The sequence below is a fragment of the Phodopus roborovskii genome, unplaced genomic scaffold (assembly GCF_943737965.1).
Source record: "Phodopus roborovskii unplaced genomic scaffold, PHOROB, whole genome shotgun sequence".
Taxonomy (NCBI): Eukaryota; Metazoa; Chordata; class Mammalia; order Rodentia; family Cricetidae; genus Phodopus; species Phodopus roborovskii.
The window spans coordinates 22,017,718-22,036,705 of record NW_026126434.1 but is presented as its reverse complement, the minus strand read 5'-3'; the positions used below and the strand labels follow the sequence as shown (position 1 = coordinate 22,036,705).

Sequence of the window (18,988 nt, the reverse complement as noted above, 5' to 3'; positions counted from 1 at the left end):
ACTTTTGCCTTGTAGAAATACCTCAGATTGTGTGGTCATGTTTTTGGGACCCCCATATCCATTTCTAACAGCACCACACATTGTGGGGGCACAACTAACACTCAGAGCTATCAGCTGAAGAATTAAGGAAAGAATGAGGGACGGGGTATGTAAGTATACCTTGAGGGTGTTGTTTTCACAATTCTGAGTGGGCCTCCCCCACATCACTTCAAGACACCTGGAAGTTTTGCTAAAGACACAGGTCATTTATTATGGTCCAAGAAACAAGAAGAGGAAAGAGAGGTCTAGGAAATTCCCATAGTGACATAGCCCAGGAGTGTCTGGACCTGTTGGCTAAAAATAACCTTACCCATAGGCCCCTCTTTTAATGTCAGACTTGGGGTGTGGCTAGGGGGATTTCATGGGGAAGGAGTGTGCCCTTCCTCTGTCCTCTAGAGATCCTTGCAGCAGAAGCTAATTGGCAGCAAATGGTATGAGACCAGTTCTTTTCGAGCAGTGCTTAACCAGCTGAAGGAATCGACTGTTGCTCCCTGACCTGAGTGGTCACAAGCATTGACCCAACACCTGCGGGCAAAAGCCCACGGCAAAAGTGGGGCTGGACTTGAAATGACCACTGGTATCATTTCAGTAGGGCTGTGCATTCAAGATGAGTAGACAGCAAAATGATACTGAGTGGGAACGGGAAAGAGGTGCTGACAGTTTGACACAAGCAAAATGTGTGTGAGTGTGTGCATGTATGCATGTGTGTGTGTGAAGATCCAAATCTCTGAGATAAAAAGCCAGCATTAAATTTGAAAGGAAATCTAGTGTTTTTGCAGTGCAGTCACTTAGAGAAAATGACTCACGTGAGAAGAACAGATGTTCTCACTGGCAGTCAGTGCTTGATGCGCACACTGAGAGGGTGCTTTCGTTGGTGTGGTCTTTGGCCCTATGCTGTTGGGTCTCTTCATGATGAGGTGGTCTGGGGGAGGCCACAACCCCTGACATCAAGCATAGTAGACATGAACAAGAATCAGAAGCGCAAACAAAAGGATCCCGCTAACATTCACAGCTCTCTTCCAGAAGGGGCTCTCCGGCATGTCACTCCAGTCTCTCATCTTCTCTTTGTGTTCCTCTTCCTCTCTGGTTGCTATTTTCCTGGCCAGAGCCTCTAAGCCTGCTGATGTGTCACTGGACCCCATCTGCTCCCAGGATGCCTTTATCTTCTCCCCAGTGGCTTTCTCAGGGCCTATCTTGGAGCTTGGCTGTTTGTCGAGACCACAGAACAAGTCCCAGGACTTCCAGAAGCAGTTTTGGGCCTCCCCAAACATACCTGGAAGACAGGGAGCAGAAGGTCAAGGGACAAGCAGAAGGTAGGACTTGAAAGGGAGGTCCCCTTCACCAGGATGAAATTCCTTAGACTCCTAATAGGAAAGCCCATTGTCAGCCTATCCAAGGAACGTTCTCAGAGAAAACAATGAGACTGAGGGGGAGAAAGGGGCTTAGGAAGTGTTGAGTGGGCTGGAAGTTCGGAGTTGTGCCCAGATCCTCTTGATTAGGCAGCCCAAGTAAGTGTTACAGAACTGTAACTCACTAAATTACATATGTCAATATGCTGTTACAATGTCATCCTCCATTGCTGTGGGTCTAGAGCAAGTGGTGGCCCTGTGAGGTCATTATGTTATGCTTCGGAGGACAGAGGAAACCCTGTGGGTCCTGGAAACAGACATCGTTCTCTTCAGTAACATCTGGGGTGTGTCTTCTCCAGGAAGCTCTAGTCTTCTGCTTGGCCAGCAGAGCATCTGCAGATCCCTGAGCCCTGGAGGAACGTTCTACGACTCTCTGTGAGGAGAGCCTGGTGACTTCCTTTCTCCAGGACTCCTAACTGGAGCTGTGCATTACTCCAGTGACTGTCTGCATTGATGGTGCAGGCTGGACCCTCAGAGCCTGTGCTGGCCAGAATCAGCACCATGTTAAGCTCTATCCCACTACTCTCGGCCCAGCCACTGCCTAGAATGTGACCTCCCAGCCACTCCTGGGAACAGGGCAACCCCATTTCAGTCAGAGCTGGATCCTGGCAGTTGTGCTGCGATTTCTGATGACTGTCAATCATTGAACAGTCTCACTCCCTGCATCCTATGGGCCTGCAGACTCCTTTTCTGATGCTATTTGCTGAAAGTCTCTCTCAGGCCTTAACCCTCCACCCCACCCCATCCCACCTCCCCTGCCAGGGACACTTTCTCCTTTTTCCTCAAACTGAAACTTAGGTCCCATGCAGATCTGCTTCCAGGTGGGGAAGTGCCCTTCCCTCCTTGCCCCTTCTCAGGGTCCTCTGTTTTAGAATTCTGTACTGTTGCCCTTCGCTTATTCCTCTCTCAGACCATATTCCCACTTGCTCTGTTGGAGGCACACCATGTGTCTGTGGGGGCTAAACCCAAGGGCTGGTGGTTCTTGAGACTTCACCCAGCACCCCTTGCTGTGAAATGTTTCTAGAACGCCAGACATTCTTGGATTTCTTCCCCCCTTTCCTGTGTCTCATCACCTGGCTTTCTCATCACTGTAAGCCTAATCTCTCTCTTTTTTTTCCCTCCCTTCTAGGCCTCATAAACTGGTGTTCTAACAACTCCAGGAAGCATTTGGGGGGAAGAAAGCAGGCACTTCTGTCTGAAAGAATGTTTCTAAGGATAGGAATGGTGGGGAAGGAGGAGCTTGGGGCCACTGGCCCAGCTTCAGGGTCCACACAGGACTGCTTCCAATGGCTGGGGTGCTCTCCATTACCTTGCTGGGATGTGGAGTTTGGGAAGATCTTCCACCTCAACTGTTTCTCCAAAGCCACCCTCCTCTGTCGGCTGTTCCGTAAACTCCAGCAGAGACCATGGAGCTGGGTGTGGAGAGAGCAGGGTAGGTGGGTGTCATCTGGGGACCTTGGCCTGCAGACATGTATCACCACAGCCTACAGAGAGCCATGTCCCAGTAGGTTTGTCCGACATTAACAGAGGGTGGAAGGTAGACGAGAGGGGAAGTGACAGGAGTCCGGAAACCTGGGTTTAAGCTGTGGCTCGGGTCACATGTGATAGTGTGACCTGTCAGGGTTCTTCAGCCTAAACCCAAAGGTCGGAGGCGATGAGTTCAGGGATCTTCATGTTTGGAGGGGCCAGGAATATGCGTTTCTCACATCCCCTGGAGGATAGGATAAGCTACCCACTGCTTTTTCCCCCCCCCTTTTTTAGCTTTTGCTGTCCTGGAACTCAAGCTAAAGACCAGGCTGGCCTCAAACTCACAGAGATCTGCCTGCCTCTGCCTTCTGAGTGCTGGGATTAAAGGCATGTGCCGTCACCACCTGGCATTGATTTATTTTTATTTTATGTGCATTGGTATATGTTTGTTTTATGTGTATTGATGTTTTGCCTGCATGTATGTCTGTGTGAGGGTGTCAGATCCCCTGGAACTGGAATCAAACAGTTGTGAGCTGCCATGTAGGAGCTGGGAACTGAACCTGGGTCCTCTGGAAGAGGAAACAGTGCTGTTAACCACTGAGTCATCTCTCCCTACACACCACTTCTGCTCCACCTCTTTTGACAATGTGGGGGAGCACTAGCATCTTGCTGAGCAGGACATCATGAAAGATCAGAGCTGTGTCATACTAGAAGCCCTCCATGGGCCATTAGAGAGCAGAGACACAAGCTAGGATGGGAGGGTCCCTTTGCCTGGCCCAAGTTCAACAGAATTCTTCACATGCCCAAGGGACACTCCCTCCCCTTTCCTAACCATTTCTTCGAACAACATTTTTGGTGGGCTGTGGTATAGCTCAGCTGTTGAGACTGCTTGCTTAGCCTACACAAAGCCCTCAATTTGATCCCCAACACCACATAAAATTTGGCATGGTGACCTGATGACATTGTATGTGACATTTCATACCTGCCCTACAGCATGCTGGCCTTTCATGAATGAGGTTCTGGATGTGTTCAGTACTGTGCAGTATCTTTGGGCTCCTGAGCTTGTCTGAGTTGAGAGCAGAGTGTCATCTCTCCAGGTTATATGACCAGAAGGTCTGTGTTAGGAGGGCTTAGGCCAATTCAGGGCCCATTGTCACTAACCCTCTAAGCTCCCTCCCTGATAGACAGCTCCTTTGTCTTTAACAGGGTTCAGCAAGCCTATGAGGCAGGTAGAGTGACACTCAGAACATGCAAATTGAGGAATGGACATGAGTTGAAAGAAGAGGACCAGAAAGAATGCCAACAAGATGAAGGATGAAGAGACTGGGCCATAGGAAATAGCTACCTGAGGCACTAGGAGCAGGGTCACTGATGATGCAGGGATGTGAGCATCCTGACCTCCTCATATGGCTGTCCCTCTTCCAAGTGGACTGGGTGTGGAAGAAGAGTAGACTGGGGATTCCTAAAGCCTACAGGTTTCCAAATAGACTCAGCTTGGTTTGCTTCGGTTTTGGAGTTTGTTTTGGTTTTTGTTTGTTTGTTTGTTTTGTTTTTTAAATAGATTTTCCCTAAGTAACCTAGGCTGTCTTGGAATTTTCTGTACAACCAGCTGACCTAAAATTGCAAGTTCTCTGCCTTGGTTATCTCTAACTCAACTTTTTTAAAGTTACTTTTTTTTCTTTCTTAAGACTTTATTTAACTTTTTTGGGGGGGCATTGGTGTAAAGGCATCAGACCCCCTGGAACGGGAGTTTCAGACAGTTGTGAGCCACTTGTGGGTACTGGGAACTGAACTCAGGACCTCTGGAGGAGCAACCAGTGAGTGCTCTTAACCGCTGAGCCATCTCTCCAGCCCCATCTCTCATGTTTCTAAGGCAGAACCCTTTTTGTGGTACTTTGCCTGTTTCTGATCTATTCCTCCCATAGTTCTCCAGGGATGCAGCCGCTCTCCCTTCATTTGTGATTTACCATCCATTAGGACTCCTCCCCGAGCAACCCAACAGTGGCACTTACATGTTTATCCGAAATTGGTTTTGTGGCTAAGGAGATGGCCAGTATGGTAAGGAGAGTAATGAGGAAAATGAAAAAACCAAAATAGAGGTAATGAAGGCCGCAGATGAACATGGGACACTTGCTGCGTTCCTCACAGGTCGGGTGTCCATAGGAAAACTCAGCCAACAGTCGAAAGACACCAACTGAAGTTCCCAAAATCAACCCCCAGAAGGCACCCTGCCAAAGAAGCCAGACAAGAGTTACACGGGCAGAGGGAGATAAGACAAAGTGGCGTCTTCCTCCCCTTGCTGATGAGCTGTAATGAGAGGACGCCAGACCCTGGCACTCTCTCTTACATCAGACAGGGGACTTAGGAAAAATCGGAAGTGCTTTTAACTGAGACCAGGAATAGACATCTCAACCTGTGCCCAATAAAAAAATTTTATCTTCCCTGTTTCCCTAAGTAGGAACCCAACTCCGAGATGCTCAAGTCAAACCCAGGAGCCACCTCCAGCTCTTCTCTTTCCAAATCCTGTTGGCCTCTGCTTCCAAATGTGTCCAGGATCCAGTCCCTTACCATGACCCTTACACCCATCTTTTCTCATGGTGGGGGTTCCTTGTTCCTAACTGTCCACTGGCTCTGCAGGATCTTCTACTCGAGAATGCCAAGCCTTGTCCTGGACTCTCCAGTGACTTCTCAGGACCTGCCATCAAGACCAAGCCTCACCCCTGCATCATGGCTGACCTCACTACTCTCCACTCATTCCTTCTCAGCCTGCTTCTGCGGCTACAAGCTTCCCACTCTGCTTCTGGCTTGAGTTCTTGCACTTTCCATTTTTTCTGCTTAGAATTCTCCCCACATATTGGAATTTCTGGCTTTGACTCCAGGCCACTTCCTTAACAGTGGTCTCCTGCTGATCTGAGTCCTTGTTTGTCCCACACTCACAGTCCACCCTGCAATCACCATCATCTTTTATATTCTTTTTAAAATATTTAAGATTATTGATTTATGTATTTTGTCCTTATCCATCAGGATCAAACCTCACCCCTGCATGCCAGAAGAGAGTATCAAATCCCGTTTTAGATGACTGTGAACCACCATGTGATTACTGAGAATTGAACTCAGGACCTCCAAAAAAGCAGCCAGGGCTCTTAACTGCTAAGCCATCTCTCCAGCCCTCTTTTAAAAATATTTACTTTTATTATTTATAATTATGTGTATCTGTCTATCTTAGGTAGGGTTACTATTGCTATGATGAAACACCATGACCAAAAGAAGTTGGGGAGGAAATGGTTTATTTGGCTTACATTTCCACATCAGAGTCCATCATTAAAGGAAGTCAGGGCAAGAACTCAAACAGGGCAGGAATCTGGAGGCAGGAGCTGATGCAGAGGCCATGGAGGGGTGCTGTTTATTGCCTTGCTCCTCATGACTTGCTCAACCTGCTTTCTTATAGAGCCCTGGACTACCAGCCCAGGTATAGCCTTGCCCAGAGTGAGTGTCCCCCCCATCAATCACTAATTAAGAAAATGCCCTAGAGGCTTGCTTACAAACTGATTTTATGGAGGATTTTTTTTTTTCAACTGAGGCTCCCTCTTTTCTGGTGACTCTAGGTCCTGTCAAGTTGACATAAAATTTGCAAATGTGTAGCGATATGTAAGTAACACCTTTATGTCTGGCTTTAAGGGAAATGTACAGGAAGGCCTTTGTGTCTGGTTTTGAGAGAAATGATTCAGCAAAGCCTTTGCTATGTTTGAATAAGTCAATAGAGGCTGAAAAATTGTTCTGAGACTGTTTAAGTCTTGAAGAACTGTCTCTTTGGAGGATCTGCTCATAGTACTATGTGAGAGCTTGCAGCTGCACCGACCTGGGTCCTCAGACACTCCTGTCAGACTGGAGTGCTTACTTTTGCTTATGGTTGCTGTAATCAAAGGGGGCTGGGATTTGCATGGGTTGTCTGCTCTCATGGGCAGCAAGAGTAAGATGACTTGGGTGGTTGGAACCTTTCCCCACCCCTATTAACCTTGGATATGTTTGAGTAGAGTAACAGGAATGAGCTTGCTGGGTGTCAAGTTTTTTCCAAGAAGGCTTGAATGAATCCCTTTGCTCCTTCCGCAAGTGAAGGTTTAGCAACCTGGTGAGCAACTCTGTATCCTCTTAACAAGTGAAGCTGTCTCTCACCCCACCCAACCCCATCCAACCCATCCCACCCTACCCTACAGTCTTTTAAATACTCTGTGTTACTAACACAAATACTTATCTGCTCATTTGGGGTCATCTGCCTCCCCCAATTAAACTGCCCACTTTATAAGAGTAAGGACTAGGTTTTGGCCCAAGAGTTGTATCTAGAGACTCTTTCAAGTTTGGATGGGTGTAAGACAGGGTCTGAATGTAGGGAAGCATAACAGAGGAAAGGCTCAGCCTCAGGCCAGGCAGAGGACCCACAGCAGTCACTTCCAGAAGGAGATATGCAGAAAGCAGGTAACTATGCCATCCAAAAGTGGGTAGGAGAAGGGTCTGGAAAAGTGCTTCAAGTTAACAGAGGTTACATATAGGACTTTAGACTCACAAAGATAAAATAGATGATGGAATATTTTCTTCAAATCTTGCTAAATGTTAATGGACTAAATAGTGTTAACTGTGATTCTTATTTGATGACTGTTATGTGATATATTTTGCTATGTTAAGGTTAAAACCCTTCTTTTTATTTAGACAGAAAAGAGGAGATGATGGGAGATGTCATTCTGTATGTGTTTCTCATACTGGTTAATAAATAAAGCACTGTTGGCCAATAAGAAAGGAAGATAGGAGGGACTAGGAGACAAGGAGGAAAGAGGAAGTAGGAAGGAGGAGTCAGTCAGCATGGAGAGACCAGGGAGACCAGATGCCTGCCTCACTCCCCAGTAAGGAGACCATGTGGAAATACATAGAAATGGGTTAATACTTAAGACAGAGCTAGCCTATAAGAAACAAGGAACTGGACAACAGCATAATATCAAAAACAGAGTCTCTGTGTGTTATTTGGGGCTGGCGTGGCGGCGGGCAGAAAAACCGAACTCATTACAAGAGGTAGTGAAAGTTAAACAATATACCTGCAACCTTGAGCCAAGGACAGCAGGAGAGCTTTGGGGATGTCCCAATATCCTCAGGTGTTGTCTTTAGAAAGAGGCAGACTTCCATGAGTGCCTGCCCATCTCTTTCCAAGGAGAGCAAAGTGAAGCAATTCTGGGGACCAAGTTTATCCTCAGACACTATTGCTACTAAATTAAGTCTTTGTGACCTGAGTGGACTGGCAGGTAGTCTACGTGACTGAGCACTTGGGTCTCAATCAGATAGAGCAGCCAAAATATATTCCTGGCAAAGCAAGTCGTCCATGAAGGAAGGGTCAAGGGGGTAGAAGATATTTCAGCAATCGCCAGTTTGGAGCAGCATGGACCCGTGGACTGTGCATGGAAAGGACTGGGTCACAAATGACCTGGGGTATGTGCATGGGAACTTGTGTAAGGCCATGCTACTCATTTCCATTCAGAGTAACAAGAAAGTTTAAGACATGATTCAAAAAAATCTTAAAGACAATTAAAAAAAAGCATGAGAACTCGGACTAATTATGTCTTCAAAGTGTCAGGTCCAAAGGAAATTTCAATTCCCCAAATTATGTCTTCAAAGTGTCAGGTCCAAAGGAAATTTCAATTCCCCAAACTGCAAAAGGTAGTCTAAATATCCAGAAATGAGCTCATCCTAGGCTATAGGAGGGTTTCTGGCAGTTAGATAAAAGACAGCGTTCCTCACTGTTAAATCTCAAACCCAGGACAAATGGCTGAGGTGCCCATTTAACACATTAAATCAGACCTGGCTGCCAGGTTCTCTCAGCATCCCTCAGTTCCTACCTGTTACAATGTATGACTAACATACCCTGCCCCCTACCCTGAACTCTCCAACCCAGAGTGCTGGGCTGCCCTTCCCTTTATCATTTTGGTGACTCATCCATCCTCTTTGGTCCTCCTGGGTGCTCTACCTGGGTGCTCTTCCCTTCTCTTCCCTCTCCCTCCCCTTTCCTCTCTCCCCTTCTCCTCACAGGGCCCAGTTCAGTCCACTCTGGGCTCTCCCAGCTATCTCTCAGCTTTTAAAATCTGTATTTTACAGACTTAAAAAAAAAAAAAAAAAAAAAAAAAGATGTGTTATGTATACAGTGTTCTGTCTGCACAACAGAAGGGGGCACCAGATCTCATTACAGATGGTTGTGAGCCACCACGTGGTTGCTGGGGATTGAACTCAAGACCTCTGGAGGAGAAGCCAGTGTTTTTAACCTCTGAGCCATCTCTCCAGCCCTGTGCTCCCCCCTTTTATCTACAATAAACTTTCACCTCCACCATACCTAGGAGCATTCATGTCCTTTTTACTTTCTGTTTCTTCTTTTCATTCACTCAGGAACTTATGAAGCTGATTCCTCTCTAACCAAAAGCAGTCATTCCCCTTATGACAGTCTGAACAGACGTATGACTACCTGTGGTGCCTATTAGCCTATCAGCTCATGCTGGCCTCCAGACTCCCTCAGTACCACAAATAACCTGTTTGATATTTCAAAGTCCATGCTCGCATCTTAGACCTTCTCACCTCCCCTACCCTAAACTCCCTACAGCTCATGGGCTTCCTTCCCCCTAGCTACGTATTCTCCTTATATCCCTGCTATTCTTGCAATGTTCTGAACTCTTCCACAGTGTGAAGACAGCCCCTTACACCATTCCACCTGAATACCCACCTGCTCATTGACTCTCTTGCAGAATACAGCCAGCAGAAAGACAGCAGTCATGCTTGGTGTCAGGCAGCTCTTAAGAACCTGCATGTACTCAAACAGTGTCTCACTGGATGCTATTTCTATAGTAGGGATCCAGACAATGGTGACAGCAAGTAAGATTATAACAAAAAACCTGTGAATCAAACCAACACTCAGTGATAATTTGAAGATTTTTCTCCTGCAAAAAAAAATACCTATAAATCCTAACTAGATAGCTTTTCCTTAGTTGCTTATATTTATTACTTCTACTAATATTGTTGTAATTATTGTCTATTTAGGGAAAGTTTCATGGCCTGCTGAGAATTTATAGTACATATCTTCCAAACACTGAAGATTATCTTTGTGATAATCAAAACATTACATTATTATATCAAAACTGCATAAAAATAAGCCCCGAGCCACACAGATTAAAAGGAGAAGAAGAAGAAGGAGGAGAAGGAGAAGGAGAAGGAGAAGGAGAAGGAGAAGAAGAAGAAGAAGAAGAAGAAGAAGAAGAAGAAGAAGAAGAAGAAGAAAATTCTATGTCAAGTATCACAGCCTAATTTTCAGGCAGTCATTGACATTACTAACTAATGTGACTGGAACACTTCACCTTCCAGCTACCATGAGCTCCTTTTCAGTGGCTGTGGGCCGAATCCAGGTGTAAATGTTCAGAGTGAACAGGGCACTGGAACTGTTGAAGATGGAGGTGAGTGAGGACATGATGGAGGCACAGACTGTGGACAGCATGAAGCCTTTTAGGCCTGGAAGAAAGAGAAAACATTCCCTGGACTGCCAGCTCTCTGGGCAAGCCAGAGAAGGCCTTGACCTCCTAAGGCACATTTCCAAACACCTTTAAAACATGCAGCTTTTACCTGGAGTGGTATTCCATTTAAGACATTGTGCTACATCTGTCCTTGGTTTGTGATGGGGCAATAGCTTCCTGCTGGGTGCTTAGAGAATAATGGGAGCTACTCTCTCTCTTGGAGGGTTGGTCTGTGTCAGGTCATATCATCCTTACTACAGCCCTGTGCAATGGACACCATTGCGTGTGCCCCAGCTTGGAGAAGTCCTTGCTATAAGCAAGAAATTAAACTCTTCATAGGTGAAGTGTGCTATGGTACCTACCATGAGGCTGTTAAGGTACAGACAAAGTAAGCAGATGAGTTCACACAATGTCCAAAGACAGGAGGCATTTGCCCAACACTATAGAAACAATTTGGTACCACTGCCTGGGAGGCTGCCTGGTGAGGGGGACCGATCTGTTTGACAATTTCTTTGTGCTATCAGGAGATAGTAAACATCTAAAGCTATCTGAAGATGACTAGGGCCTCACCTGGAAGCCCCACACAGCAGTACCCCGACTGACTTTCATAGGCCCTCCACGGCTGGAAGACACAGATTGATCTAGAAGTTGCCCTCCTTCGAGCACTACCCCCAGTCTAAGCCCTGGCTGCTCTAGGCCAGGGCATGGGCCAAGACTCAGGTCAGCTGCCTTCCAGACTGTAGTGTGGTCAGTATTTGCCTCAGTCTGTACTGAAGTTTATGGAAAAGTTGCTCTCCAGAGCTGACACAGACGCTGTTTGCTTTTAAAACATTTATTTCCGAATTTTAATGGAGTCTGGAAAAGAAGGTGAGGTAAATGCCCACCTAATAACGCACATCACCTGACTGCTAGGCCACTGCCTGGCTCTTTAACTAACATCACTGTATGATAAGCAATTTGAGGACAGCGCTGTTGGAACCAATATTCTGAATAAATGAGCAGGTAACATAAATAACACAATCGGTGTGTGTAGGTTGTGCCTCCATGAGGATGTGGAGAGGGAAGAGAGCCAAGGCCTAGGCGCCTACCTGAGTAAACAAAGCTTGTTCCAGTGCTAACCACTCCCAACATGCAGATTGCCACTACAAGCAGAAGGATGGGCCAGCTGGTAAGGAAGCCACTCCGGCATTCCCACTCCTACCCGTCACTCCAGTGGGAGTCATGTAGGTCTTGGTGGAAAGGTCCACTTCTTACCAGAAGGCATCACTCCTATTGCCAGCGCTGGATAAGCCAGGGAACTACAACCGGTTTGTCTGCCACAGAACTTCTGACATTCTGAAGGTACAACACATGCCACTTGATCTGCAGCAAGAAGGAATGTTGGCATCAACATCATGGTTCCGGAGCTCTCAGATCTGAACTCGGGAGAGGGGATGCAGGTTAGGGACCACGTGTGTAAGGGCAGAAGTCCTGGTCCATTGGAGATTTATCCAATTTGTGATCCTTCTACATATTGGAACAAATGGACAAATGGCTGGAACTGAGGATCCTAGAAGTCAAATGACCTGATCCTCCTCCTGACCCAAGGGCAAATCATGGGACCTCTACGAGGTCCCCTCAGATCCCAGTGAGGGGACTGGAGAGACTGCTCAGCTGTTAAGAGCACTGGCTCCTCTTCCAGAGATCCTGAATTCAATTCCCAGCCACCATATGGTGGCTCACAGCCATCTGTAATGAGATCTGGTGCCCTCTTCTGGCATGCAGGCATGCATGCAGACAGAATGCTGTATACATAATAAAAATAAATAAAAATCTTTTCTAAGAAAAAATTTAAAAGATCCCAATGAAGCGTTAAGGAAGTCTGTGAACCACCCATCATGTACTAACATTGGAACCACCCAGAATCTCACACTTTTGCCCCAAGATAGATATGATTTGCCATAATAAATTGGACTCCAAGTCTTGGAGAGGAGAGGGGCCAATTTTCTAATTTATCAAAAAGAAACATCTGTGAGATCTAACAGCACTGCTTGGCTTTTTAAGAACACATAGATAAACATTGAGGTTCCTCTCTATTAAAGCTGGGGGGAAATGGACACAGGTCCAGAAGCTTGTGTCGCAGGGTAGACCACAGGGTGCAACAGACTTAGATATGGTCACTGCTCATGTTACTTGGCATGAAAAAATTGTTCTGCATTCCTCTGGCCTTGTCAAAAGCCCTTGGCAGTACACAGTCCTAGAAGCCACCCACCCTACCTGGGCTGCTAGTTTTTTGTGAACTTAACAGAAGCTAGGATCATCTGGGAAGAGGGAGCCTCAATTAAAAAAAGAAGAAGAAGAAAGAAAGAAAGAAATGAAGGAAGGAAGAAAAAAAATTCCCCATCAGATTGGCCCACAGGCAAACTTATGAGGCATTTTCTTAATGATTGATGGGGGAGGATCTGGCCCACTGTGGGTAGTGTCATTCCTGGGTATGGGAGGTTCTAGGTTATATAAGAAAGCAGGCTGAGCAAGTCGTGAGGGGCAAACCAGTAAGCAGCAGCTTTTCTCTATGGCCTCTGCATCAGATCCCGCCTTTACATTCCCACCTTGAGTCTCTGTCCTAATGTCCCTCAGTGATAAACAGTTATCTGGAAGTATAAGGTGAATAAGCCCTTTCCTCCTTCAAGTCATTTTTAGCCATGGTGTTTGTTTTATCACAGCAATAGAAACTTAGCCAGGACACCACTCTTGTGGCTATAAATACCAGACTCATAACTGTTCCCTTGCCTAATGAGTAAGTAGACTCTTTGCCTGAGAGACAGGTTGAGCTAGCCAAGCACATTGATATGGGGGTGAAATACATTATGGAATTCTAATCACTCATTAGAAGAAGTGGGAGATTTGTTAATAGCTTTTAGTAGAAAGAATGAAGGTCTTTCTCCAAGCCTTTCCCTCCACATCAGCCTCTTCCAAACTGTCTCATATGTTCAGCCTATATGTTTAGGCCTGTGAGAAACTACATCCAAGAGATCCCGGCACAGTGCGTGAGGCACACAGCATTCGGTCTGTGAAGTGGCCCAGCAACCCAAATTCCTGAAGACTGTCCCATAGTTGTGGCTGGGCCTCTGCTGGGGAGGAACACGATGGTCTCATGGGGGAAAAATGCTTCCATCTGCCCTTGCCCTTCTTATCACCTGGGAGTTTCTGTATTGCTGTGCATCTCAAGAGCTTCTATTCAAACACATTCTAAAGAGGAACTTGAGGCAATTCCAATAACTAGTATACCACGGGAGACCCGGTACTTCAAATATCCTCCAGATCTCTAAGACAGCGTGTCAGGATCCAGAATTCACCTGAGAACAAGATGCGGCTGATCATCCCTGGCATTACCATGAAGAACATGGGCAGCAACTTCAGGTACCCATACAAGAGACAGCCACCTTTCATATGAAGCCTGCTCTTTGCTGCCAGGAACCTCTGAACAGAAATCTGCCAGGGAAAGATAAGTAGGTGGAGTCAGTGGTGTGTAAGGTGTATATATGGTTTGAAAACTGACTACTCTGCATTGGGCAACCAATAAAAGTACTCATCCAAGGCTCCGGGAACACTGGAGAAGAGAGGGCAGAAATATGGTTAAGAGTCAAAGGGCTGGCACATCTGCTTTGAGATAGTGTCTTCTATACAGGGCAAGAAAGCTGCACCCACAAAAACCTTAACAATACAGTTAAGCTTAAGCTTAGCCTGCAGAATGATATTCCCAGATGACATGCCAGGGTAGATGGAGGAAATTTCACAAGGCACCACACCCAGATGAAGGGCTTTAAGCAATCAATGGCTATGGAGAGAAGGAGAGCCATTCTTCAGTCCCAAGCCCTCCAATAGGTTATCTAATCCCAGTGGTCCACCCAAAATGCACACACATGTGTGAGCAACATTGGACCCAGCAGGTTATATTTACAAATACATATGTATATGTGTGTATGTGTGTGTGTAACAATAATAATTAAATAAAAGGTCATGAACTGAGAGGGAGGTGGGGGACATAGGAGGAGTGGGGAGGGGAGAGAGGAAGGGGTGGAAATTAGCCAGGCGTTGGTGGTGCACGCCTTTAATCCCAGCACTTGGGAGGCAGAGGCAGGTGGATCTCTGTGAGTTCAAGGTCAGCCTTGTCTACAGAGCGAGTTCCAGGACAGCCTCCAAAGCAATACAGAGAAACCCTGCCTTGAAAAACCAAACCCAAATAAATAAATAAATAAATAAATAAAATACAGTACTCATGTATAAAATTCTCAAAAAAAAAAAAATTAAAGGCATAAAAGATACCAGTAATCTATAAGAAAGAAATTCCCCCAACCTTCAAAGTACATGAAAATTTCATATAAAGGTAAAGTCTCTGTGGTAGTTTGAAAGAAAATGCCCCCCAAAGGGAGTGATACTATTAGGAGATATGACCATGATGGATTAGGTGTGGACTTGTTGAAGGAAGTGTGTCACTGTGGGGCAGGCTTTGAGGTCTTCTATGTTCAAGATGTGCCCAGTGTTACAAACCACTTGCTGTTGCCTGCAAGATGTAGGACTCTCAGCTCCCTGTTCAGCACATCTGCCTGCATGCTACCATGTCCCACCATGATGGTAACGAACTGAATCCCTGAAACTTTAAACTAGCCCCAATGAAATGTTTTCCATTATAAGAGTTGCCATGGTCATGGTGTCTCTTCACAGCAGCAGAAACCTTAACTAAAACAGAAATTGGTACCAGGGACTGGTCATGATTTGGACAGTCTCCAAATCACAACAGCTAGAGAATAGTTTAAAGGGGTATTATCAAAGTTAAAGTATTATAAACACTTAAACAAGGATAAATCTCACTGTTTATATCAACTGTGGGGGGGGGGGATACTATTGAGGCAACAAATACAATTTAGAAGGCAAACCATGAAGAAGCCACAGTGGCCTATGTCCACAGGGACATTAAAAGACAGTCACTTCATTGACCTTGCATTTAATTACCTGATCAGCACACCCGTAGAATAAAGAGACAGTAGTGGCGCCTAAGATGAGTCCAGGCCAGGGGATGTCTCCAGAGATACCACTTCGGAAGATATGGAAAGCATCCTGACGAGGCATGTAACACTGTGGCTTGGCAGTCCAATTTCCCTCTTGGGTCCTACTTGGGATGGCTTGGAAGTACTTTTTCACCAGCCCCCGATATCCTCCAACTTCACGAAAAGCTTTAAAACAAACAAACAAAAACCATGATATTTACCAGTTCCTTGAAGAGTACAGTGAACAACACAACTAAGAAACCAAGACTGGTTATAAGACGCAGTGTGGCCTGCTGGCTCTCACTGTAAAATGTGACAGAGTAACACACTCTCAGTACCCTCATGTGTGCAAGAAAAGACTAGCTCTTCTAGGGGAAAGAAATTCATTGAGTTATGTGCCTAGAACCCCACCCCCTTTATCTGGCTTCAAACCTCTCTTTCTAAGGTGTGTGTGCTTTAAGTAGAATGAATCATAGTGTCCCCTTGTCTTCTGGGGGACCCTGGCTTACTGACATTCCCTGGCTCCTGATTACCAACCAGTAAGTGGAGAATACACATGAGCCCCCTGCTGGACTACCCAGAATATGTTCTAGAATTCTACTGAAGGTGTACTATTCCCTTCCACTGGGTTCCACTTAGTGATATGTCTTAGAGGTCTTTTTATCTATGTGGTCCCTCAATCCAGCCATACCTAAAGGTAATCTGCTCCTGGAATTTTCATCCATAAAAGCTAAAAGTACTTATTTTTTTAGGCAGGATTTTTCTGTGTAACAGTCCTGGATGTCCTGGAACTCATTTTGTAGACCAGCTGGCCTCAAACTCATTGAGAACTCCCTGCCTTTCCCTCCCAAGGACTGGGATTAAAGGTATGTACCACTGCTACCCAGAAAAAGTACTTATTTCTCACCAGTTTTTAACTAAAATTTTATCATTAATTATCTAAAGAGGGCTGGAGAGATGGCTCAGTGGTAAAGAGTACTGCATGCTCTTCCAAAGGACCAGGGTTCAATTCTCAGCACCCATATGGCAGCTCACAACTGCCTGTAACTCCAGTTCCAGGGGATCTGCTACCTTCATATCAATACACATAAAATGAATTTAAAAAAAATTATTTTTAAAAGTTATCTAAAGAATCTTGATTTTAAAATGGATTAATATTCTTTTTCCTTAGATGCCAATAAAATGTTAACACATCCTAGTTAAACTTTCCTTCAGAACTTATGTCCTAGGTATTATAAAATCTTAACATTAAAGTAGTTATATTTTAGTAGATATCTACTAAAACATCTACTGTGTTTTAACTGTTTTCTCTTGGCATGTAAAAGCATGCTGCCTTGAAACAGACTGTTTTTTACATGAATTATGTCTATTTATAAATAATACTAGTCAATGAAAGAGTATAAAATTAATAAAAATCAACAAAAATATCATATCATAGCATTTACAGAAAGTAAACCCATGTCCAATAAAAAAGACAAAATACAAAATTGTAACAAGCAAATATCTTTATGGACATTGGATAATTTTAAAACATTTATAACAAGAAGAGAGGAAATAAAAGGTGATAAGTTTGAACTCAAAATTTGAAGTTTACAACACAAATTACACTAACACCTCTTAGACCTTAGACCGAGGACTAGGGAGATGGCTCAGTGGATAAGAGTGTTTCTTGTTCATGCAGAGGTCTTGGGTGCAGATTCCCAGCACCCATGTGAGAAGCCAGCTGTGTACCTCTTTGCCTTTTGACTTTCTGTGATGGTTTCCATTTCCTTTCTCAAAAGGAAGCTTTGATGAAGAGTAAAAGTGACCCTTGTCTCTGATGTAAGGATTAGTGTTTAGAATGTAGTTGGAAACTAGACTGCTTTGAGGCAGTGGCAGCGAGAAGTTCTTCTCTAGGGTCCATGGCCTCCCCAAACATAAAAAGTGGGCTACATTTTTAGTACTGTCATGAATTCCCTCCTATTAAGTGGGCCATAAGTCTAGCTAGGTGTCCGTTGGTTACCCCCAAGATATAAGTGCCACTATTGCCTTTTGGGGGTATCTTGCCATTCTTGTCATTTTTGAGGTCCATACAAATTATAGCTAGGTAATGTCAGAACACAGACAAAAGGATGAACCATGGTGAAAGATGCCTTGGGGAACTGAGAGAGGCTCCCGGAAAAAAAGACAAGTACCTTTTACCTCAGGTGCATTTTGTTCCCTGGATTGTTCTTGGATGTAATTTCATGCCTCCTATACAAACACTTACATTCAATTTATAAGATGTGTTGTTTATTCCTGTTGAACGTCTGAACAGAACTACAGAACCCAATCTGGTCGGTGTACCCTGAATCAGGAGACAGCCTTCTGCTTTGCTTTCATGCTTGCCCAGATCTAATCTATAGTACGAGTCAGGCAACCCTGTTTAAACTGGTCTGTCCTGAGAAGGTTCTAGGAAAGGGCTGCTCTGTCAACATTTACTATGTGCTTACTGATGTTTATTTACATGCTTTTCTGAACTCAAGCAATCTTCCTTGGATCAGTGCGTTTTTTTGTTACATTCATGTATAAAATTACACTGAGCCTGAAGTAAGGTTGCCTACAGTATTGTTCTGTAGTCCACCCCATTCTTTCAGGTTCTCGGATCCCAGGTCCAGCAGACAAGATCTGCATGGGCCAGCTGGAAAGTTTACAGGCAGGACTATTGATAACTTTCCCCCCTTGTCACCTTGCATAGTACCTTCTAGTATGCAGGGTGCCTAGCCCCTATTGATAGTGGTCCCTGCACAAAAGCAAACCCACCTGGGCGAAGAAGAATGAAAATCCAGTGCGGATCTGGATCAGACTTTGGGGAGTCTAATAACAGGCCGTGTATTCCTGATGTACTTAATCCTAGTATAATTTGAGGGAAAAGTTTCCAGGTGTAATACAACTGCCAATGCACAAGAAAGTAGGATTACATTGAAACTCAACTCAGGGTACATGTCATTTCTTCCAAGAAGATGGGTTCCAGAGATGGGCTGCCTGTACTAGCTTAATGGCCTAAGGGTCTGGCCTGGTCTGGGTCTCACAAGAAGTCATTTTGAACTATTTACTTCTGCTGGTCCTGGCAATGGGAGCTTGGAGGAGCCTCTGGCTATCAGAGTCATTTAGATTATTAGCCACCTCTGGTCCTGGTTATAGGAGCTTGATACGGCCTGGCCCAACAGATAAGCACAGGTCGGCCCCTCTGTTAATCTCTCCAGATTCTTAGCTTTCTGGATGAAAGAACAGGTTTTTCATGCTTCCCAATGGAAAGACAATCCTGTGTGCTTAACATTCCTATTTTCTCTGGATATCTGTGGGTGTCTGGGCTCCCAATAGATATGCCTATGAGCAACCCCTAAACCTAAGGCTCAAGGGACATCTCAGAAGAAGGCGAAGAAACATTGAAAGAACCCAAAGACAGCAACATCTTCAGTGAGATAGTGTCTTCTATATAGGGCAAGGAAGCCGCACCCACCCATGAAATCTCAACAGTATGGCCACCTAAACA

At 45.1% G+C, this 18,988-nt stretch overlaps 1 protein-coding gene across 1 annotated transcript in view; it reads right to left on the bottom strand.

Annotated features, from left to right (window-relative positions):
• Positions 1-776: 776 nt before the first annotated feature.
• The window catches only part of LOC127224118 (sodium/glucose cotransporter 1), a 32,101-nt gene continuing 13,889 nt past the window's right edge, over positions 777-18,988 (bottom strand). The window contains exons 7-14 of the mRNA XM_051186934.1: positions 15,440-15,660; positions 13,783-13,918; positions 11,702-11,809; positions 10,295-10,445; positions 9,667-9,835; positions 4,928-5,143; positions 2,758-2,860; positions 777-1,312 (exon numbers count right to left, since the gene is read on the bottom strand). Coding sequence (XP_051042891.1) covers positions 987-1,312; positions 2,758-2,860; positions 4,928-5,143; positions 9,667-9,835; positions 10,295-10,445; positions 11,702-11,809; positions 13,783-13,918; positions 15,440-15,660 — 1,430 coding nt within the window. The 3' untranslated portion in view covers positions 777-986. The remainder of the gene's footprint in view (positions 1,313-2,757; positions 2,861-4,927; positions 5,144-9,666; positions 9,836-10,294; positions 10,446-11,701; positions 11,810-13,782; positions 13,919-15,439; positions 15,661-18,988) is intronic.